This window comes from Natrix helvetica (genome assembly GCF_964273705.1).
Source record: "Natrix helvetica genome assembly, chromosome: 4".
Lineage (NCBI taxonomy): Eukaryota > Metazoa > Chordata > Lepidosauria > Squamata > Natricidae > Natrix > Natrix helvetica.
Genome location: NC_138550.1, coordinates 60,116,504 through 60,140,130, shown reverse-complemented (window position 1 = coordinate 60,140,130; position 23,627 = coordinate 60,116,504). Strand labels below are relative to the sequence as shown.

The 23,627-nt window shown below is 42.9% G+C and overlaps 1 protein-coding gene across 2 annotated transcripts in view; it reads left to right on the top strand.

Annotated features, from left to right (window-relative positions):
- The first annotated feature begins 3,030 nt into the window (after nucleotides 1-3,030).
- Nucleotides 3,031-23,627, top strand: part of LOC309391181 (amine oxidase [flavin-containing] A-like) — a 55,007-nt gene continuing 34,410 nt past the window's right edge. The window contains exons 1-3 of one of the 2 annotated variants that reach the window (XM_081951365.1): nucleotides 3,031-3,584; nucleotides 21,348-21,442; nucleotides 23,485-23,622. In XM_081951365.1, coding sequence (XP_081807491.1) covers nucleotides 3,506-3,584; nucleotides 21,348-21,442; nucleotides 23,485-23,622 — 312 coding nt within the window. In that variant the 5' untranslated portion in view covers nucleotides 3,031-3,505. Of the gene's footprint in view, nucleotides 3,585-3,605; nucleotides 3,743-21,347; nucleotides 21,443-23,484; nucleotides 23,623-23,627 lie in introns of those variants that run through there. The other variant, XM_081951366.1, reaches the window with a different exon arrangement.

The window sequence follows — 23,627 nt, the reverse complement described above, 5'->3', positions numbered from 1 at the left end:
GTCCAGAAATTAATTGGTAAATAGCATAAAAAGGGAAAAATCGCTATAATAGGAAAAATGAATTTGTGTAATCCAGCAGTATGCGTTGTGGGGGCTTTGGTGTTCTCTGAGGTTGGTTGTTTGCTTACAGTTGTTTGATTACCCAACTAGATAACTTCATCAGTATGATAAAATGTGTGGTTTGCTCTTTATTTATGGACACTAGCTTGGCATGCCAGCTTGGGGAGGCTGTATGGAGGGTGTGTGTGTTCCATGGTAGTTCCTTGATTAGAGTATTATTTTCTTCTTGATTGTTTGTCTGGTGTTAATCCCTAATTATCAGGGTGTGGGCTAAATGGATCTCCTTTATTTTATTTTAACAAATTGGTATCTGGATGGGAGACAACAGACTCAGACTCAACCCCTCCAAGACGGAGTGGCTGTGGCTACCGGCCCCCCGGTTCAACCAGTGCATTCCATCGCTGGCCATTGGGGGCGAGCAACTGGCCCACGTGGAGCGGGCGCGCAATTTGGGCGTCCTCCTCGATGCCCGGCTGTCTATGGATGACCATGTGGCAGCCGTGGCGAGGGGGGCATTCCACCAGGTTCGCCTGGTGCGCCAATTGCGCCCCCTATTGGACCGGGATGCCCTCCGCACAGTCACTCACGCGCTGGTGACGTCTCGCCTGGACTACTGTAACGCTCTCTACATGGGGCTCCCCTTGAGATGCACCCGGAGACTGCAACTGGTCCAGAATGCGGCCGCGCGGGCAATCATGGGGAGAACGAGGTTCTCCCATATAACACCTCTCCTGCGCGAGCTGCACTGGCTCCCTGTGGTCTACCGGGTGCGCTTCAAGGTGTTAGTTACCATCTTCAAAGCGCTCCATGGCACAGGACCTAGCTATCTGCGGGATCGCATTCTGCCCCATACATCCCTGGAACCAATTCGCTCTCACAGAGAGGGACTCCTCCGGGTGCCGTCCACCAGGCAGTGTCAGAGGGCAGCGCCCAGGAATAGGGCCTTCTCTGTGATGGGCCCAGCCCTTTGGAATGACCTCCCCCCAGATATCAGGACAACGACCGATCTCCGCTCCTTCCGCACGAAACTCAAGACCCACCTGTTCCAACTAGCCGGCCTGGCTTAACTAGAACTTTCTAACCTCCCTGGCAATTTTAAGGTTTAAGGTTTAAGGTTTATTGAATTTATAGACCGCCCCCTCTCCCCGTAGGGACTCGGGGCGGTGTGCAGACAGTTCATGTTCAAGACAACAAAACATAACATAGGACATCAAACAAAACAACGCACACATACCGTCAGTGTATAAAACCCAAAACCAATTTAAATAATTAAAACAATTTTAAAAACCCGTTTAAAACCCCAATTTAAAATTTAAAAAGCCATCCAGGAAGGTTAGTAATAGATGTTCCCTGTAAATACAATTACAATTACAATTAGGCCAGGCCGGCTAATCGAAACAGGTGGGTCTTGAGTTTCTTGCGGAAGGAGTGGAGATCCGAGGTGGTTCTAATATCGGGGGGGAGGTCGTTCCAGAGGGTTGGGCCCATCACAGAGAAGGCCCTATTCCTATTCCTAGGCACCGCCCGCCTGCACTGTTTAGCGGAAGGTACCTGGAGGAGACCCTCTCTGTGAGAGCGGATTGGTCGTAGGGATGTATGGGGTAGAATGCGATCCCGCAGGTAACTAGGTATTTTAATATTTTATACGTAAATTTTGGGGGTTTTAACTGTTTTAATTGTTTTAATTTATTGTTATTTATTTGAACCTAGTGGCTTCCATTTGTATTTGACTGTTAAATATTGGTGTTACCTCCTCCATGCCACACTTGTATTTTGATTTAATTGTACGTCGCCCCGAGTCCCTTTGCGGAGAGGGGGTGACTGATAAATCGAAATAAATAAATAAATAAAATAAATAAGTATTGATTGCTCCTATAATCATTCTAGTTATACAGAGAAAAATCAAATACATACTGTAAGTGTTGTTTAGCGTATAAGTTCAATAAACCTCATAAACCTTTAGTAAAACCTTGATTTCTTTGGTAGAAAAGGAGCAGCAATGAAGGATAGTGAAAACTTTCTAAGAACAAGGGGTGAAATGAACAATTAGAACTGTGCACACAGACATAAATTGCATTAAAGAAAAGGTCTTAAAAGAAAATATCTGTTTGATGATTTAATGTCCTTTATAGAACTATTATGAGCCCTATAGCCAATGTACTTTCATTAATCTAAGAATATCCTACAATGGTACAACTTGCATCTGACTTCCCCTTCTTGGTTACAAAAGTTATTAAATATATATAACATTAAGATCAAATCAAGTACATTGATGGAACCAACGTAGTACAATCAAGACAGTAACTCAAAGAACAAAATGCTTCAAGTAATTTACTTTTGCTTGGCACCAGGCAGTATAATCCAGAACTACAGTATACCTAAGAAAACTCCATATATAAAACTGTTATTTCTTGGGCTGAAAGATCTATTGACTGCACTTTTCCAAGCAGACTTTGATCATGAGCAGTTTTCAAGATCATGATCTTAGATAGTGTTGGAAGAAACACTATCAGCAATTGATGCCCTAGCTGCTTTCAAATACTATGTAGTTTTGACTGAAGTCAATTCTTAAATAAATGAAAACAACTCTTTAATTACCCTCCTTTTCTCTACTAAAAATATTTTTTTAAAACCCCTCTGATTAGCTGGTTAAAATTTATTAATATTTTTAGTTTTAGTTTAAGCAAATGAAAAATTTCCCACTTCAAAGCTGAATTTCCCCCTGATTCTTTGAGTCCCACTTCAATCGGGTTTCAGGCATTCCTCAGTAGGAGCTGACACACCAAAATGTGCCCAGAAGAAGCTGCCTCATGAAGTGGTCATTATGATCATAATAATAACCAGTTATTTTATTATTTTATTTAAAACCTTTATAAAGCTGCCTGTCTTATACTGAACTTTGGATGACTCCCAATCAATAATTCAAACAACACCAATAATAACATAGTGCATATTACCTATTAAAACCATAAACATAAAAAATCTGGGACCAAAATTTAGCTTCCACATAAAGTTAATAGTTCGTTGCTGAATTATCCTGGGATTTGTCTTGTTTTTGCAGCCATCCAGCGATTCCCAATGCCTTGACCCATTTCATCAAGATACTCGGCGGAGGTGACCTCGGAAGATTCAAGACGGAACAATAAATTCCCACGCATTCTGTTCTCCCAGGCGACCTGCCCACTGCCATCACCTGCCCAATGCGAGCAGGGCCGTCTCTCGACACGATGAATCTGGACATCATCGCTTTCTTCTCCTCTCGGCTCTCGACTGCACGCAACCCGCCCTTTTCGACTCTAACGGAGGTGATTGGCGGGGCAAGGCGGGGCGCCTCAGCAGGAGACCCAGCTGGGAAATAGGCTGCTGTAGCGCCCAGCCGGCCAGTGAGAAAGTAGCACCTTTGCCGTCGGACACCCAAAACTGACTGCAAAGTTAGCCCAGAGGCATGGAAGACACGGCAGTCGCCCCCGCCGAGAGCGCAGCTATGAGCTGCGACGTGATCGTGGTTGGGGGAGGCATCTCAGGTCAGTGAGTTTCCGCGGCACCTTCTGCTGACTCCCTCTCGCTCCCCGTCTCAACAGGCGACAAACTTCTCCGTCAAGTTGGACGAGGGTCTCAGGCGAGCAGACCTGCGAACTTGGAGGCTCGCCTGATTGGGAACTTCGCTCGCTCTTGTTGTTTCGTTACGTGTTAAGTTGTTTTGCTTTTGTTTTGCATTAACTTCTGGTCAGGATGACAACGGAGGATAGATTTCAGTAGGAGATCGCAGGGACAGTATTTTCTTCTGCTGGATTGCTGACAGAGGCAGTTTGGTGTAGTGGTTAACTGAGTGCGAGAGCTCTTTGTGCCCACTTTGGGCACAAAGCCAGCTAGGGTGACATAGGTCAGGCACCCTCTTTCAACCCTAGGGTGGAAGCAAGGGCAAACGGTTTCTGAAACCTTGCCAGAAAACTGCAGGAATGTTGCCAGAAAAGGGGGGGGGGGATTATTGCCAAAGTTCTTTCAGAATGAGAGGCTACAAAGTGTGAATTGCCTACTGGGCTGTTTGATTTTATTTATCTTTTACCTTGGACTCTTGGACTCTTACATATCTTAAATATAATATATTGGCTTGGTACATTTTTTTCCAGGAAAGCTATAGAGCTTATTTAAGAATAGCATACATAAGACATATTCTTGCAGTTTGAGATAGAATATTTTACAAAACATGTTTGTTAACATGTATTTCATTACCAGATCTCTTTCTACAAATTCATTTAATACATCCTATGCTCCTCTGGAGTTGTTCCTTTGACCATATCAAATGCATGAAACATTCAGTAGAATCACAGATTCTAGAATCACAGAAATGTCAGACCTTTGTCTTTCATTGCAGGTATAGGCATTAAGACTTCTGTTCTCTGCTTGTCTCTGCTCATATATAATATTTTCAAAAATATTCAAACATGATAGGTGCAACAAAGAAAAACTCATGTGCCACTCAGACCTCATGGGTTATTTAAATATTTGTTTTCTGTTGCAGTGCTCCGAAAGTTTTTATTGAAGAACTGTTCAAATTAGTGAAATGAATTTCTATTTTATTTGTTTTTTAGTTATTTATTATAAAGTTTTACTAAATTCAGCAATGGCAATATTGAAATGAGAGCAAACTATTAAAAGAGCAATGAAAGGAAAAGTATGTAAGGATTGCCTCTCCTTCTAACTTAAGAAAGTGAAGACTCTTGAAAGGAAGTATTTCAAAAGGAAGCTTTTATTAAGCCAAAGTGAAAACAAATAAGTCCAAAGCAATGCCTGAATCCCCTTAGGCAAGGCAATTAGAATTAAAGCAGTAGAGACCCCTCCCATTAGTCAGAATGCAGATTTTAGCCAATACACAAGTGTGAAGGTGGTTCCTTTACCAGCTGCCCTGAGAACCGGATAAACATACATTCCCGTGGCTATCTTCCGTTAGACATTAAAGTGAACTATCCCACATAGCCATCATAAACATTCCCTAAAAGATTAGGAGATCAGGGTGTTTTGGCGCCAGGAAACTAGCTGTAAAATATCAGTTGTCACAGGCACTGCTAATAAATCAAATCCAAGACACCCCCCCTTCTCCCAATTGAATGACAGTATCATTTTTAGGGATCTGACAATTGCTATGCAGTGCTCCAATCTAGATGTCTTGAACTTCAGTTTCAAAAGTTGTACCAACTGGAAATTCTGAAATTGAATTGCAGTGCATCTAGAGGGCCAGACGGGGGGAAACTGCTGTGCATTGTAGGGGTATATCCTCATGAACTTGATAGAAATTGCCTCTGAGTTAAAGTTCATAGAATTGCACTTTTTACCATCTTTAATACACTATTTTTAAAGAGAGTCCATCTTAGACTTATTTATTAATTGGGTAACCCAATAATTAAACAGTTTTTTAAAAGTATTTACAATTTAATTTTAAAAGTAATTCAACTTACTAACATGTTTTAACCTCCAAAAAATGATAAAACATTGAAACTGAATTGTGTTGAGGTGTAAATTCTTTTTAGTTAACTAATCCACTTTCACCTTTTAATTTTAATCATTTTCCATAAGCCCTTCAGATCACAAACATTACTGTCAACTTTCTATTTTAATAGCATGATAGAACCATAATAGTGCTTTCTGAACAATTGCCACAATCAGTTTCCTTTTATAACCATTTAATCCCTTAAGTTGTTTAAAATTAGGGTGACTGAACAGAGTCTGAAGTTGTGGAGTTCGCAGCTAATATTTTCTCTTTATGCCCTGAGAGAGAAATATATGTTATTACCTAGGATTGAACTCTCAACATTCTGAGTGGGAAGTAAGCATCTATACCCCCAAGCTACCATGCTGCTTTGGAACATTGCCACAATCAGTGAATATGGAAAACCATCCTACAATTCAATGTCTCAGTAAAGGTCTGGGAAACAGTAAAGCTTTGGGAAACAGAGACATAGTGATATTTTAATTTTAAAAGTTGGTCTCTCTAACAATAATGAAATCCAGTCATAACTGATAGTAATAAATATTCCTACTATACTATACTACTACACTAGTCATGAACAGTAGTAATAGTAGTTTGGCTTCTGAATAATAATAAATAATAATAATAATAATAATAATAATAATAATAATGATAATAATAATAATCACAACCATCTTTCAAACAGGTAATAACTGAATTTGTCCATTAGCTTTTGAGTATGGCCAGAAAGCAACTCTTAAAGAATGTCCAATCTATATTATTTTTCTTAAGCACTTAATAGACATGTGCAGTCAGAGGAATGCAAGTTCAGAGGATAAGTCAGGTAAAATGTAGTGAAACAAAACCAGATTCATGGCAGAACAAATGTGAACAAATTGCAATGTCCTTTGTTGTCTTGAGCACACTTGGGATTTGTACAACTGCCAGCAGAAGAAATGATTTAATTTTCTTGCAGTAAATCAGAGCTGAATGCACCCATGTAGGATGTTACTATAGGAAGCAGGACAAAAATAACTTCAAATGTTTATTTTTATTAATATTTTATTTACAATGTTTGCTTTCCAACAATTAAGGATTATATGATCTGATCTAAGAAAGAACAGGCTATGTCTATACTATGTTGGAGACAGTATTTTACAAAAACAATTAGGGCCTTATTTCAGCACTTTTTAAGTAGAATTATAGTTATTACTAGATTTTTTTTAAAAAAAGCAAGGACTGTTTTTCCACTAAACATTTAAGGTGGAATGCCCCATTTTAGATGTAGGATCAATATAGTATTATTTGTTATTTCATTTTTAACTCTGGAAAAAGACCAGTGAGATATACTCATGATATAGACTTCCTTCCTTCCTTCCCACTTCATATTTAGAGTTTAGTCATATTTAGAGGAGGAGGAGCTTCCGGGGAATGGCGGCTGACTTCTGAGCTCCGAAAATGTTCCGGAGCTCCTTGACAAAGGAGGGGTTGCTGCCGGCCCTTTTTCCACCTTTTGGGCCAGGATTGAGCCTCAACGACCACCCTGGTTTTCTTTGAGACCTAATTTGGTCCGTCAGGGTGGCGAATAGCCAGAGGGAGATTAAGAAAGCACTGGCTGACATGGGGATTGCAGTTGGAATTGGAGACCGATTATGGCGGCGGCCACCGGAGGGCAGCGCGAGGATGGAGGGAGGCCCGTGACGCAGGATGCCGACGGAAGGCCTTCGAGAGGGCCGTAAGTCGGCTGGAATGGCGTCCGGACCAGGAGGGAAGGCAGGTTGAGGCCAGGACTAGCTGCTGGAAGCTGTGCTGTGTGCTGGAGCCAGGCAGAAAGAGGAAGAACTGTGGCACTAGTGGCACTAGGGGCAGAGCAGGGCTTGTCCTGGAGACAGGCAGGAGCCCCCCCCACCTGGCAGACTAAGATTTATTGCCCCCCCCCACCTGGCAGACTAAGATCTATTGTCCTTTTGCAAACTACCTGCCATGGCTTGTGCCCAGGTGCCCCTGATGACTATAATCTGCCCGTTTAACATCTGGTATCCTGTTGACTTCCTGCTATTTATGACTTATGGTGTTTCACCTGCCGGGCTACTCCTACTACCTCTCACCCTCTCACCCTCGCCATCTGCTATTTTATAACAACTAGCTACTACAAACTATCTGCCCTCTTCCGCCCACAATGGACCGCACCCAGGCCTCCATCTATTTATTTATTATCCATCTTCCAACCGATCACCTGACCAACATAAGATCTTCCCACTTAGTTGTGATCGTGGACATTGCTTTCCTCCCATTAGATCCTGGCTTACTGATTTTAACATCAACAGCACCCTGACTTTGTCATAGCTTTTTACCATTACGTACTCGAGGTCGGACTTGCTCCTGCTGCGGGAGTCCCCCCTCTTGCAGGCATGGCCCTTTGCCCCCTCCGGGGCCCACCTTGATGACGGGTTTGTGAACCCAGAGAGGTGGAGGAAGCGCAAACTTAGGGGGTTTTTAATGAAATGTTTTTTATCCTTTTTAGGGGGCTCCAGGGTGGGGTGGGTGGGTTAATCAGGCCAGGAGAGGGACCAGTGCCAGGCGAACAGGTGAGTCCAGGAGGAAAGTGAGTGTAGTAGGGGGGGAGGGAGAATGACACTTCAACAGAGGGTTGCCCTATTACAACGGTCGTAGGGAGGGGTGGGTGCGAGGGCAGAAGAAGATCTCGTAGTCGGTTGGGAGACCGTGGCTGTTGGACACGCCCGGTCGTCTGTACCAACCCCCGCAGCCTAGGTGGCCAGGAACTACAGAGCCAGGGCCTGAGGCTGATGCTTTGCAATGCAAGGTCCGTGACCAACAAGGCCCCCCTCATTAATGAGTTGATCTCAGAGGGGGAGCTGGATCTTGCAGGGATAACGGAGACCTGGTTGGGCCATGAGGGTGGCTTACCCCTCGTGGAGATGTGCCCACCGGGTTTCCGTGCATTCCATCAGCCCCGGGCCCTGGGTAAGGGTGGTGGGGTGGCGGTAGTTATACGGGAGGATCTGGAGCCAAGAGAGTTCACTGTACCTCAGATATCCGGGTGTGAGTCCCTTGGTGTGAAATGGGGCCCAGGGAGGCAGTGGGGTCTGCTGATAGTATACTTGGCTCCTCGCTATGCATCAGCAGCCCTGCCCGAGCTCCTCGAGCTGATCTCAGAAATGGCAGTTGAGACCCCCAAACTTATGGTTATGGGGGATTTCAACCTGCCGTCGATGGGGGAAGCGTCTGAGGTGGCTCAGGAGTTCATGGCTTCCATGACAGCCATGGACCTGACCCAATTAATTCAGGGCCCCACACACGAGGGTGGTCACACGCTGGACCTTGTTTTTGTATCTGAACAGTGGACGAGTGATCTGGGAATAGGGGATGTAGTTATTACCCCCCTGTCATGGTCAGATCACTCATCTCTCCGGCTCGACTTCCCTGGCGCTACCCCCCACCGCGGGGAGGCGGAACCAGACTGTCCAAGCTGGTACCGCCCCAGGTGCCTGATGGAACCGGATAGATTCCAGACGGAGCTTGGGCCACTTCCTGTAGACCTGACCCGCTCTCGGTCGGAGGACCTAGTGACCGCCTGGAATAGGGCGGCTGCCAGGGCCTTGGACCGGGTTGCGCCTTTGCGGCCTCTCCTACGGCAACGAACCACCCTGGCTCCTTGGTTCACCGAGGACCTGAGGGTGATGAAATGCCATAGGAGACGCCTAGAGAGCAGGTGGAGGTCCTCGCGCTCCGAATCTGATCGAACACAGGTAAGAGCCTATTCACGGACTTACCTTGTGGCATTAAGAGCGGCCAAACGTAGACATTGCGCCGCTCTTATTGCATCCACCGATAACCGCCTTGCTGGCCTGTTTCAGGTAACCCGCTCCCTCTTATTACAGAGGCCGCGGGAAGCGCCTTTACAGGGCAGAACAGAGGAGTTTGGAGAATATCTGCAGGATAAAATCGCTCAGATCCAGAGTGGATGGGCCCCCTTCAGTGGACCAGAGGAGTCGTCAGCAGCGAGTCTTGAGAGACCATTCTGGGAGGAGTTTGATTCTGTTGCCCCCGAGGATTTGGACAGGTTGCGTGGACGGCTGCGACCCAACACATGTTTATTGGACCCGTGCCCCTCCTGGCTGGTACTGGCATCCTGGGAGGTGACACGAGGCTGGCTCCTGGGCCTAGTGAACGCCTCATTGGGTGAGGGGTCCCTACCGGCCGCCTTGAAAGAGGCGGTGGTGAGGCCCTTACTCAAGAGGCCTTCCCTGGCCCGATGGAACTAGCTAATTATCGTCCTGTCTCCAACCTTCCCTTTTTAGCGAAGGTTGTAGAAAATGTGGTGGCACAGCAGTTTCCGCGACACCTGGAAGAAACCGGTTATCTAGACCCGCGCCAGTCCGGTTTCCGACCCGGTCACAGCACGGAGACCTTGGTCGCGTTGGTCGATGATCTCTGGAGGGCCAGGGATAGGGGTTGTTCCTCTATCCTGGTCCTATTAGATCTATCAGCGGCTTTTGATACCATCGACCATGGTATCCTATTGCGCCGGCTGGAGGGGATGGGAGTTGGGGGCACCGTTCAACACATATGTGAAGCCGCTGGGTGAGATCATCCGTGGTTTTGGGGTTGGATACCATCTGTATGCTGATGACACTCAGCTGTACATTTCCACCCCAAACCACCCCAACGAGGCTGTTGAAATGATGTCCCGGTGTTTGGAAGCCGTTCGGGTCTGGATGGGGGACAACAGACTCAAGCTTAACCCCTCCAAGACTGAGTGGCTGTGGTTACCGGTGCCTCAGTTCAACCAGTTGATTCCATCACTGGCCATAGGGGGCGAACAACTGCCCCCTGTGGAACGGGCGCGCAATTTGGGCGTCCTCCTAGATGCCCGGCTGTCGATGGATGACCATGTGGCAGCCGTGGCAAGGGGGGCGTTCCACCAGGTTCGCCTGGTGCGCCAATTGCGCCCCCTATTGGACCGGGATGCCTTACGCACAGTCACTCATGCGCTGGTGACGTCTCGTCTGGACTACTGCAATGCTCTCTACATGGGGCTCCCCTTGAGATGTACCCGAAGACTACAGCTAGTTCAGAATGCGGCTGCACGGGCCATCATGGGGAGTACTAGGTACTCCCACATAACACCTTTCCTGCGCGAGCTGCACTGGCTGCCTGTGGTTTTTCGGGTGCATTTCAAGGTGTTGATCACCATCTTCAAAGCGCTCCATGGCACAGGGCCTAGTTACCTGCGGGATCGCATTCTACCACATACATCCCTGCTACCAATTCGCTCACACAGGGAGGGACTCCTCCAGGTGCCGTCCACTAAGCAATGCCAACGGGCGGCGCCTAGGAGTAGAGCCTTCTCTGTGATGGGCCCAACCCTCTGGAATGACCTCCCCCCGATATTACTACTACCGACTTCCGCTCCTTCCGACAAAAACTTAAGACTCACCTGTTCCAACTAGCCGGCCTGGCCCGCTTATAGTTCTACTCTTACCTCCTGGCGGATATTTTATTTGGGATAGCTTTTAAGGTTAATGTTTTTAACTTTTTTAAATTTTTAAAAAATTTTTAATCTAACTTAACTAAATTGTACAGGGAACTTCTACTACCTCCTCCAGTCCTATGTTTAATTTATTTATTGTATACTTATAACATGTATATTTACTGTCCAACTATTTTAATATGACTGTACACCGCCCCGAGTCTCTTTTGAGAGAGGGGCGGTCTAGAAATCCAATAAAGTTAAGTCCCTCCCACCAAAAAAGTTCAATAATTTTTATTTTGCCATTGTATATATTTAAAGAAAATTATTATTTTTTAAAAAAATATATGCTCTTAGCACTAAATAAATAGCCAACAGTAGTTTAGAAAGGTATACTCAGAAAATTTATTTTTAAGTGACTATTAAAGAGTAAATTTTATCTTCTTTTTTTTTTTTTTTGAAAAATTGAACTTTTCCCAACACTGGTGTAGATAGAACAATGTGTTGTGTAAGAACAGAGAGTAAAGCTGCAATATCTTTGATAAAACTGAAAACCAATCACACATCAATTTATATTGAAAAATGGCATTTTCCTAAATTGATTATGTGCCATCAAATCAGTGTTAACTCTTAGTGACCACATCGATAGGTTTTTTCCCCATAATGTTCTGTCATAACCTTGTTGGGCTTGAGGTCTTCCAGCACCCATCATCACTGTAACCAAGTCCATCCACCTTGCTGTTTGTTCTCTTTTTCTTTCCTTCTGCCTTTTCTAAGAGCTAGATCTTTGCACAATATTTCCAAAGGATGTGGTCATTTGTGCATCTAGTGAAACTCTGGACTAAGTTGGCCATTAATCCATTTGTTTCTTGGCTATTTCCAGAAGTCTTCTCCAACACTAAACTTCTCCAACACCAAACTTGTCAATACTTGTTCAAGTTATTAATGTTTTTTCCTTCAATTTTAAAGCCTACTCATCTTCTTCCAATTCAGTTTCCCTTAATACATATTCATCATACAGTATATGCTGACTAAGCAAGGGGAGTATACAGCTTTGTCTCACTCTTTTGTCAACCTGCAGTCTGCTTCACCATTCTCTGTCCAAAGGGTAGCTTCATTACCTGAGTATAAATTTTGCATGAATACAATGAGATATGCTGGGATTCTAGGTTTCTTAAACACATCCCACTCAGCTTGATACCGTTTACCCAGTCTATGACAAATCAAGCTAGACCAGTGATGGTGAACTTATGGCACGCGTGCCACAGGTGGCACGCGGAGCCATTTGTCAGGGCACATGAGGCGCTGCCCTGTCAGCTGGCCAGTGTGCATGCGCGCGCTGGCCAGCTGAGTTCACCTTTTTAAAAGCCATTTTTCGCCCTCCCCAGGCTCCAGAGGCTTTATAGGAGCCTGGGGAGGGCAAAAAGAGCCTCCCCCATCCTCACCCCACCCCGAGGCCCTCCCGAGGCTTCAGGGAACGTCCGGATGCTTCCCTGACGCCTTCGGAGCGCTTAAAACAACCCTCTGAGCAAACCGGAAGTCACTTCCAGTTTGCTCGGAGGGTTGTTTTAAGCTTTCCGAAGGCTTCAGGGACAGTACGGACGTGACCCTCCGAGCAAACTGGAAGTCACTTCCGGTTTGCTCTGCAGGTCGTTTTAAGCGTTCCAAAGGCTTCAGGGAAGCCTCCGGACGGTCCCTGAAGCCTCCGGGGGGCGGGGGAGGCTCTTTTCGCCCTCCCCAGGCTCCTATAAAGCCTCTGAAGCCTGGGGAGGGCGAAAAAGCATGTAAAAATGGGAGGGAGCGCATTGTGCACCCATGCGCATTGCGGGGTGTCACGCATTGCATTATGGGTGCGGCACACCCGCACATGACCCCCCCCCACGCTCCCCCCCTCGTGGCACGCGAGCCAAAAAAGGTTCGCCATCGCTGAGCTAGACAATAGTTTTGAGCCTGCATTCTTCTTAGGAGCATGGTTAGCACAACTCAATGTTGCAACTTTAAGGAGTAACATTTTTGAAAGAAAGATAAAAGAAATTTTCATTTTTATTACTGCTGAAGAATTCTTCTCATCTATTTCTTAACAACATGCTCTTAGTTCTCTCTCTGCACATAATAACCTAAGAACAAGTCCTTGTCTCAGGTAGAGAAGATTTTAATGAAGGTACTTTTTGATTAATGCTAGTGAAGAAGGTTCTGAGTTCAGTCATATCCAATTTTAATAATGGTCAAGATGCTGTGATCATTTCTGTGCACTAGAGATTGGAAACATCAAAAAGAACATTGAATTCATCTCTCTCAATCAATCTCAGATACACAAACTTTCATCTGTGCTGATAATTACTATTGATAGTCATTCTCATTTGATGAAGAGGACTGATTTTCCAAATTACCCCTATTGCTATATTCTAAGACATCCTGTTGTCAAGGCAAGTGGCTACTCAGATTTGCTAGTGACAGTGAGAAATAAAAGTGCTTCCTGCCTTTTTCTTTATTAAAGGCAAAATGATTAAGGAGCAAGATAATTATTTTTATTTCAGGAAGTATTGATGTGTCTGAGCACATTTACTTTTGTCTGTTAGTTGCCCAGTAGTATCAGAGATACTGATTGATGGTTTTCAGGATAGTTTTAGGAGCAGGTTTTCCTTCTGTCCATAGCATAGGAAAAGAAATATTTTTGCTTGGGAGATTCTGGCATGATTTCAAGAGCCAATGTGATAAATATTGGATGTACTCCAGCAAAACCTGTATCCAAGGCTTAAGTAAATAGGCTTAAAGTGGAGAGTTAAATGTTTACAACTGGAATCTTATTTATGTTCATTTCATACCAAGCTTAGTTAAAGTAAGAAAATACTCTCTGGAAGGAACTTGACATTTGCAGAAAGCATATGATTATAGTTTAGTTTATGAGATTCATAGGATACTAACCCAGACGTGAAGAACCCGTCAGCTTTAATAATATATTTTACTATAGATAGTCCTTGTTGAATAACTATCTTGGCCATCTATCATTTGAAGTTACAATGGTGCTAATATATCATTGCAACCAATCTCCCCATTTATGACCATCACAGAGCTCCTCAGTCATGTTATTGCTATTTGTGTACTTCAAATAGCATGCATTTTCATTTGTGACAAGCACAATGGAAGGGAATCATGGTGATGTAATTTTCCGCTTAGCAACTATGTTGTTTAGTGACCACTTTATCAGTCCCAATAGTGGCTGCTAAGCAAGGACTACCTGCAATATATTTGTATATATAGTTGTATTTTCCCACATATATAAGCTATTAATACCAGTATTTGTTTTTTTAACCTGTACAATCACATTGTAAAAAAAACCACTCACATTTGATGTTCAATAGGGACTTATCAGAGGCAGATAAACAGTTATCAAGATTTTTATTAGTAGCCTTGGTGACATTTATCGGCAGTCTTTAAATACCAATATTATAGTTGTTACAAAATGTAGTAAGCAGTTAAAGAAAGGCATTGAAACTATTTATTCTCTTGCTTTAAATATTTGATTTACATTTGCTTTTATTTGATGTTTCCCAGTGTATTTTTTTCTTAGCAATGTTTGTTGCTTCCAATGCTGCCCTTAGAATTGGAAACATGGGACAAAGTTAATTTCACTATAATAACATATATGGGTCTAAACCCTGACCCAAGTATTTAGCAAACCTTATCTTATATCTATGTTTACTAAGTTTATAATCATATCTATTCATCAGTGGCCTCTTCATGTCCAAACTAAAGGTGTTGTCAAATATATGTTTGTGTTTATTTATTTACTAGATTTTTAAAAATCCTCCCATTATTAATGTAAATTATTAGTAGAAGAGTGCCATTAAGATTGCTACAGATGAGAAAAGAAGATTAATCATTCCCCTTCCAGTTTTTGAAATGTGAATGTTAAATGTCAAATTGAGTTTGGCCTTCATTTATTCTGTGTGATTAGCAATTGTTCTTAGATTGGGTAATGGATAGGCACACACAGGCTTAACAGTAACAACAGCTCTTCATTAAGTACAACAAGTGAGAACAATCCACGACCCCCCCACGCTCCCTCCCTCGTGGCACGTGAGCCAAAAAAGGTTCGCCATCACTGGGCTAGGGATAGTCTGCTTTAGGGTAGACCACAGCATGATGGTCAGTGATGACCCGGGGTTGATCTCCATCTCACATGGAGAGTTCTCGATGAGGACTGTGAACTTCAGCTTTTTTGGCTACCTGGTGCGGACTTGGCCGATTGACGTATGGTAGGTGACTCTATTGTCGCCCTCTGAGCACCGTGGTGGCTTCTGCCAGGCCCCTTGGCTGGGTCTCTGTTGGTGGTTTGGTGTGCTTCTAGACTGCCAGGTAGTGGCAGGGAATTCGCTCTGGCACACCTTGGTGATGTGCCTCTTTCACTCACAGCGCTGGCAGGTTGCGTTGCAGAAATGGCAAGCCGATCTAGCATGGTCTCCTCCACAGCTAGCACAAAGTGGGAGACGCAGTTTGAATTTGCGCACTGGCTGGGCACAGCTACTGCTCATGTGGCAGCTGTCATCTTCCTCGCCTTCTGAGCTCTCGGGCTCTGCAGCCTCGCGATGTACGCATGTACTCTTTCGGACATCTTGTGGAGCGATTTGGCGCTGCAGAGTCTCAGTAGATTTGACGGCTGATTCGGACGTCCTGGCCTTGTCCAGTGCGATCTGCAGAGTGAGGTTAGATTTAGTGAGTAGCCTCCTCTGCAGGTTAATGTCCTGCACGCCGCAAATTATGTGGTCCAGAATCAGCTCATCCAGGTCTCGGAATTCGCAGTATGCTGCGGCCTTGCGGAGCGCTGCAACATACTTGTTAATTGACTCACCCTCCTTCTGGTTTCTGACGTTAAACTCCTGTCGGCGAATGTGCTTGGACAGCTTGGGCACATAGTGGGTCCTCAGCGTCTGCTGAAGCATGGACCAGGTGACTGATTGTAGCAGGGTCGGCTCAGAGAGGTCTTTCGCCATCTCGAACACTTCCCGGCCACAGTATCCGAGGAACATGTTCTTCTTGCGGCCTTCAGAAAGGCCCATGAGGTCTTTTGCCTCAAGGAAGCAGTCAAACCATAGCATGTATGAGTCCCAGTGCTCGGTGACTGGGTTATACGGAGTCGGTGGGGCGTGCATGGCCATTTTGTGTTCAGAGGGCATTTTGAGTTTGTCGCTCAAAAATGGCTGCTCGAAGCTGCGCTGAGCTCTGGGCTGGATGTACTTGCTGGATTGCTACGCTCTTTCGGTTCGCCTAGTTGCCTTCCAATCCCACCTTTGTCACCAGTGTTAGATTGGGAATGGATAGGCACACACTGGCTTAACGGTAGCAACAGCTCTTTATTTAGTACAACAAATGAGAACAATCCAGCAAAGGTTGAGTCTGACAGCAGCCCTTTTATAGGGAGCTGGCAGACCCTTCGACCAATAGGATTAAACCTCTGTTCCCGCCAGAACAGAGGACCTTGGTGAAAACAACTGAAGTTAGAGCAAGTATCTAACAATTGTCTCTACTGAAGTAATTATATACTGTACAGTTGCTTAACTTTGTGACTATTTATACATGTAGCCTTCATTTAGCAATCACAATTGGCACCACAACTGAGTTACTAAGTGACTTGGTCACTGAAGGGGAAATCATGTGTTTGCAATTGTGCTTACGTTTTTAACCAGTTCATCCCAGAACTGTGATAATTAGAAAAAAGAGAATTAATGTTTGTGTTTACATTCCTTGGAAAGGAAGAGATTACAAAAGAGTAAGCAGACCCAAAATGAGGAATATACATTGAAAGGATGCACTAGCATCCGATGTTTGTGTAATGTGCTTGGAGCCCTGAGCAGCTTAGGAGGCAAACAAAAGTGGAAGGTATGAAAGTGATTAAAGTTTTGTCAGTTACAGTAAATGCAGCAGCTGGGAAATGAAATTGAACTTCTAAACTTGTGGCCAACACTTTTCAGAGAAGCATACTGTAGAAAAGCAGTTCAGGAAGAGAACATTTGTTTAAGCAATCTCTTCGTTCTGGGAGAAGGGGAAAAAATGGGCCAAGGCCAGGACAACATGCATTGATTGTATAGTGAACACATGATTGAGGAAGAGTCTGTGAAGTTTGCAAATGCATGCCTTGATTGCAAAGTTATTTTTTGGCACCATCGTAACTTCAAATTATCATTGCATGAGGCAGTCAGTAAATGTGGTCTACCTATATTACACAAATGTTCTGCAGACAATCATTGTGTTCTTCTTACCTTCCTTGTGTCCTCATGAAATATGATCTTGGGAATTATAATTCTGAGAACAGAGAAATTTTGAGAATCGGGCTTATGTTTGAAGAAATATTGGGCGGGGGGACATAAAAGTACACTTCATTTGCTATTTCTTGTTGTTAACAAAATAGCATTAAAAGTCAACTGTATATTGGGAAAGGAAACCATGGGCTGGAACATTTATCCCTGAGGATATAGAAGAAATGTTATCTGGTTTATTTTGGCAGCTCTGCATTAACCTCTCTGCACAGAGATTTCTATTTGACTAATGAGAACTGAAAACTATTGCCAAATGTCATTTCTCAGTGGAACACAGAAGTAATTAGGTTTCCCGTTATTGAAGCAGTGTAAGCAAATCACAGCAAATTTGTGCACAGCTATGGTAAACACTTAATGTAACATATACATTGATGGCCAGCTTGTACTGTAATTTACTGTGCTTTGTGATAATCAAGAAGTACAAAAGTAAAATATAAAGCAGCAGTTGTGGCCTAGGAGTACTAAAAAGATAAGGCTATAAGAAATTTTTCAGTACTTGTTACTCAGCCAGGCGACCGCTTTAATTATCTAAGAGTGTGTGTGTGTGTGTGTGTTTGTTTGTGTGTGTGTGTGTGTGTGATGAAGCACATTGCATTTATAATCTACGTCTAATATTTAAAATAAAGGCATGATAAATCCCCAAATGTATTTATGTAAGAGAAATCTACTCACTCTGGTATTGCTACAAAGTGCAATCCAAATAAATATTTTGTTTATTTGTTTTTGTGCCATTTTTCACAGACTTAATTTAATATGTTTTATAGCATTTGCAAATATGATTCTGACTTTAGTTTCAGACAGATTGATTTTCGGCAACTACAGTGCACAATTGTTGAACAGCTGGTAGGAACAGTTTGGAAACTTTAGTCTGATATGACATCACTCAGTGAAAATCAGGAAGAACTTGACTCATAAAGTTCATGAACTTTGTTGTCTATGTGCTAATACTTATAATAGTGAATGAATTATATTAAAAATGTGAACTGTTGAAGAAAAATATAATATATGAAATATCACTGAGATCTAGTGATATCATAATTGGAAAACACAGGATACAACTCATTCAGAATGAAAAGATGCAATTGAAATGGAAGAATTTAATATAATACCCAAATATAATCAAATGGTGAAGTATAGGATGAGGATATTTGACTTAGAACTTGTCAGAAACATGTGAAAAGGAACTTCCAGTTCTAGTGGAACACAAGCTGAATATTTGGGGATGTAACACTGAGTACAAATTACCTACTAAATTTTAAAATGTCTGTATTCCATAGTAGAAACTAGTTTATTCAGCATGGATCTTACTTCTTACACTGACAATGATTTGCTCAAGCCATCCAAATAATTTCCTCAGTCATTAGTAAAGAATAACCTTGAGAATTTCATCACAGATAAAATGGCTTTAATTTTGATCAAACATTGTGGTACGAATACCTCTCTTGCCTCCAGAATTATTGCATTAAATTAATTGTCAGAATTCATTAAACTATTGATTTTTTCCTAATACTTGTTTAGAATTTGGCTTTTTCTTTGGGGACTGACTGTAGATTCAGAGGGGCGTGTATATTTCTCTCTGTGTGTATGTGTGTAGGGCAGATTTTGTATGTTGTATATTGCAGGGCAGATTTTGCATGATACATACATAGGACAAACGAACAGGAGAATAAATGCACGCATCGCAGAACACAAGAACGCAGTAAGAAAAGAAGAAAAAACTTCCTCCCTTTTCCAGCACCTTAAAGCTACAGGACATGAAATTAATTTTGAAGGAACCAGGTTAATCTCCAAAACTGAACACTTCAACAAGAGAATAATTATGGAAGCTATCGAAATAGAGAAACACCCCCACAACATGAATAAACGTGACGATACCTCCCACCTACCAGACATCTGGAAACCAGCCCTAGTCAACAAACAAGCCCCACCCACCACCCAGGCTGTTACAACACAAAACAACCACAGCCAGCACCAATCAGCACCAATCTACCAATCATGATACAACCACACAACCTATCATTTCACTTTCTGAAACAAAGCCCGCACTCCACACACCCTCACCAAGATTTACAGAAAGACAGCAGCTCCGACCATGCTTTAAGCCCAAAACCCAGCCTGAAGATGGCGAGTGAGACCTCGCTGAAATGTTGCCAAGACAATCTCAATCTTTTATGGGAAAATACCCAAATACAACAAGACCAGCACACCTACACCCGTGAAAATCTACAAACACACACACACACACACACACACACACACACATGCTGGTCTTGTTGTATTCGGATCTTTTCTACGTGAAATCTATGTGAAATCTTACAAGTGAAAATCTACAAAAATATATGTATGTATGTATGTGTATGTATGTATGTATATGTATGTATGTATATGTATATGCATCTATATGCATCTATATGTATGTATGTGTTTGTGTGTATATATGTGTGTGTGTGTGTGTTGTATTTGTGCTGATAAATAAATAAAGGGAGACTAGTATAGATCTATTTCAAGCTATTTAGCTCTCATCAGCTAGCCATACCCTTACTGGGATTAGAACCTGGGCTGTATTACATATTAGGCAGATGTATTAGCCACTAAGCCACAGGCTCTCCTCCTTATCAGCTGAGCCAGGGAAATAGGTATGTATTTGTGTTACAACCCCTGGTATGCCCAAATATGGGAGGGAGCTCATTACTCCCCCTTTCTGTCCTTCGGCTCATTACAGAAGACCATCCAGGCAGAAAACCATATTTTTATTTTTAATGTTGCAAACATAGCAAAGGCAACATTAAAAATAAAAATATGGTTTTCTGCCTGGATGGTCTTCTGTAATGAGCCGGAGGACAGAAAGGGAGAGTAGTGAACTCTCTCCCATATTTGGGCATACCAGGGGTTGTAACACAAATACATACCTATCTCCCTGGCTCAGCTGATAAGGAGGAGAGCCTGTGGCTTAGAGGCTAATACATCTACCTAATATGTAATACAGCCCAGGTTCTAATCACAGTAAGGGTATGGCTAGCTGATGAGAGCTAAATAGCTTGAAATAGATCTATACTAGTCTCCCTTTATTTATTTATCAGCACAAATACAACACAAACATAGCAAAGGCAACATTAAAAATAAAAATATGGTTTTCTGCCTGGATGGTCTTCTGTAATGAGCCGAAGGACAGAAAGGGGGAGTAGTGAGCTCCCTCCCATATTTGGGCATACCAGGGGTTGTAACACAAAGATAGATAGATAGATAGATAGATAGATAGATAGATAGATAGATAGATAGATGGATGGATGGATGGATGGATGGATGGATGGATGGATGGATGGATGGATGGATGGATGGATGGATGATAGATAGATGATAGATAGATAGATGATAGATGATAGATGATAGATAGATAGATAGATAGATAGATAGATAGATAGATAGATAGATAGATAGATAGATAGATAGTTAGATAGATGATGTAGATATTGGTCATCAAATTTTGTTAAAATATAATTTATGTTATTGCTATTTTAATGCCTGAAAATTGCCTAAAGTAGATAAATTGATTAAATAAATGTATACATTAATAAAACGTTCACAGTGTGCAGATTTAATGCACCACACAGGTAGTGGACTGATTCATTTAGTAACCATTCAGTTATGACCCAAATGAAAAAATAAGTTTGTGAACAGTCCTTGCATTTATGAACTTTGCAAATCTGTATAGCGTAGGAAAGCTGGAGTAAAACTGTAATCTTTCACTTACCAACTGTTTTGCTTAACAATTAATTTGCCAGTTCCAATTGTCACTATACAAGGACTACCTAGCTTTAAAAACAGAGTAAAAATACTTCTGTTGAAAAGATTAAAAAATTGAAATGTATAAGGAAAACGCTGTTACTGTATGTATTCAGCTTACCATAGATTGGATTTTTAGTGATGTATTAAATTTGAAAGTGCTGCTTATCTGCTAATAATCTTGACAGTAAAACAAATAATTAAAATGAATTCATCTTTGTTTTAGGCATGTCAGCAGCTAAATTGTTGTTTGAATCTGGACTTACTGTGGTGGTTTTAGAAGCTCGTGACAGAGTTGGGGGAAGGACTTTCACCATTAGAGTAAGTAATTTTTTAAACAAATGTAAAAATACCAATCATCAGGTTTTGTCATTTTTAATCTGCAACATTTTGGAGAGAGATGCTAATCTCCTAACCATGCTAACTAGAACTGTTGGAACTGTAGTTGTTAAGTTGGCGCAGCCAGCACTTGGTGACTTAATTTACCAGAGGTAAGCAAGGACTCCCTGAACTGCAGTTCTGTATTGCAACCTGAGCAACTCAATGTCCCAAGGGCTTTAATCTAGTCATGCCATAAACACCATTAGTACTCTGAAATATCCTCAGCAATTTCACAGTAGCATACTGAGTACCAGTGACGGGCGGTGATGTTTATGACTGGTGAGGCTGGTGATGTCATCAAACCGCGTGGTTGCTCCGATCGCACGGGCGCAGCCCAAACGGAGAAGTTTCTTTTCTCAGAAATGTCAGAAAGGGACAGACAGGCTGCCGCAGCTCCACTGAAAAGACATTTCTGAGCAGAGAAACTTCTCCTTTCTCCTCCTTCCCCCCCCCCCCTTCTAGCACTGACGTTGTTACCTAGGCATTTTTTGCATCTGGCGAGCCCACGATCCTTGCAAGGGGAATGGGACCACGTGTGCAAGCGGCTCCTCAGCAGCGCACAGCCTCAGATTAGCGCAGCCGTGATTCCCTTCCCCTGCACACGTGGTTCCATTCCTCTCCTTCCTAAATCAACATGAAGGGGACCGCGGCTGCACTGATTGAGGTTGGAGCTTAGGAGCCTCCTGCACACGTGGTCCCATTTCCCTTGCAAGGATCCCGGGCTCGCCCGATGCAAAAAATGGCGAGATCGGCATACTTGGGGCTGTTGCTGAGATGTTCAGGGAGGCTAAACCAAGCTGCGTGCCTCTCCCAGCCACTTTTGCGGCTTCCCGGAGTATTTTTATTTTTATTTTCATGATGAGAGCGGTGAGGCTCCGCCTCCCCTGCCTCCCCTGACTGCACGTCACTGCTGAGTACCATCTGAGCTGAGGTGCCCATTATCTGGCACTATATTGTCAAGAATTTTATATTTTCCATCTATATGATTTGCTTGGTAAAAATATGGGAGTGTTTTACCATTGTCTTATCCCATACTTTTGTAGTTTAAAATAGCGGACACTGAGGCGGCAGATGCAAGGCTAAACTTCTTTATTAACAAGAATGAACTGACAGGAACAAGCACAACTGAACTCGTCTGACAGCTATTTATACGGGTAGCTGTCAGACGGGGAACCAATGAGAGTCTTGGGTTTTTCCCGCCGGCCGGCAGGCGCATCTGAGCCAATCCGAGGCATTTCTCCTAACGCCATCTGCTGGCCGCGCCTGGTGGTACACAACACATACAGTATGAATTGATGCTATTGCCACTACTGTAATTGTCTGCCCATGGCATCTTCCTATATCACTGCTGTCCTACTGGCCTCCCATGGGTAAGATAACACCGCCTGAAAAAAATCCTTTCACATAGGCAGCCAGCTACTTCAGTGATCCTTGGCTAACACATGCCATACCCTAAAAAAAACCCTAAAAACTGCTGCCCTATATAGGTCCCTACTTACTTTGGGTGACCAGCTGGAGTGTCCTTCATGCCTTGTGTGATCCTCTGAGAGCATATACTCTTGGCATACATTCTGAATGGTCTTCACTATTCCTTCCAAAGAATATGCCCACCACAGTGAGTGGCACAGCAGAACTGAGGGGTATTTGTGTGTTTAAGTTAATTTAATAATATAGAATATAAGCCATACCTTGAAGACTCCAATGTAATTTTTTTAATATAATAATAATAATAATAATAATAATAATAATAATAATAATAATAATAATAATAATAATAATAATAATAATAATAATAATTTTATTTGATTAGCCGCAACCCTCTCCCGAAGGACTCGGGGCGGCGTACAATCAAGCTGATAAAAAATACACATAAGACAAACATATATACAAAAACAGAGACATATACATAATGAACATGAGGATTTTTGTTCCTGTGATTGGAACATCTATTATTATTTCTGATGATTTTTCTTGGTTGGTAGAACCAGCAAGTGAATTATGTTGATGTTGGTGGAGCCTATGTGGGACCTACACAGAATCGGATTCTGCGACTGGCTAAAGAACTTGGCATAGAAACTTACAAAGTGAATGTACATGAGGCTATGCTCCTACATAAAAAGGTGAG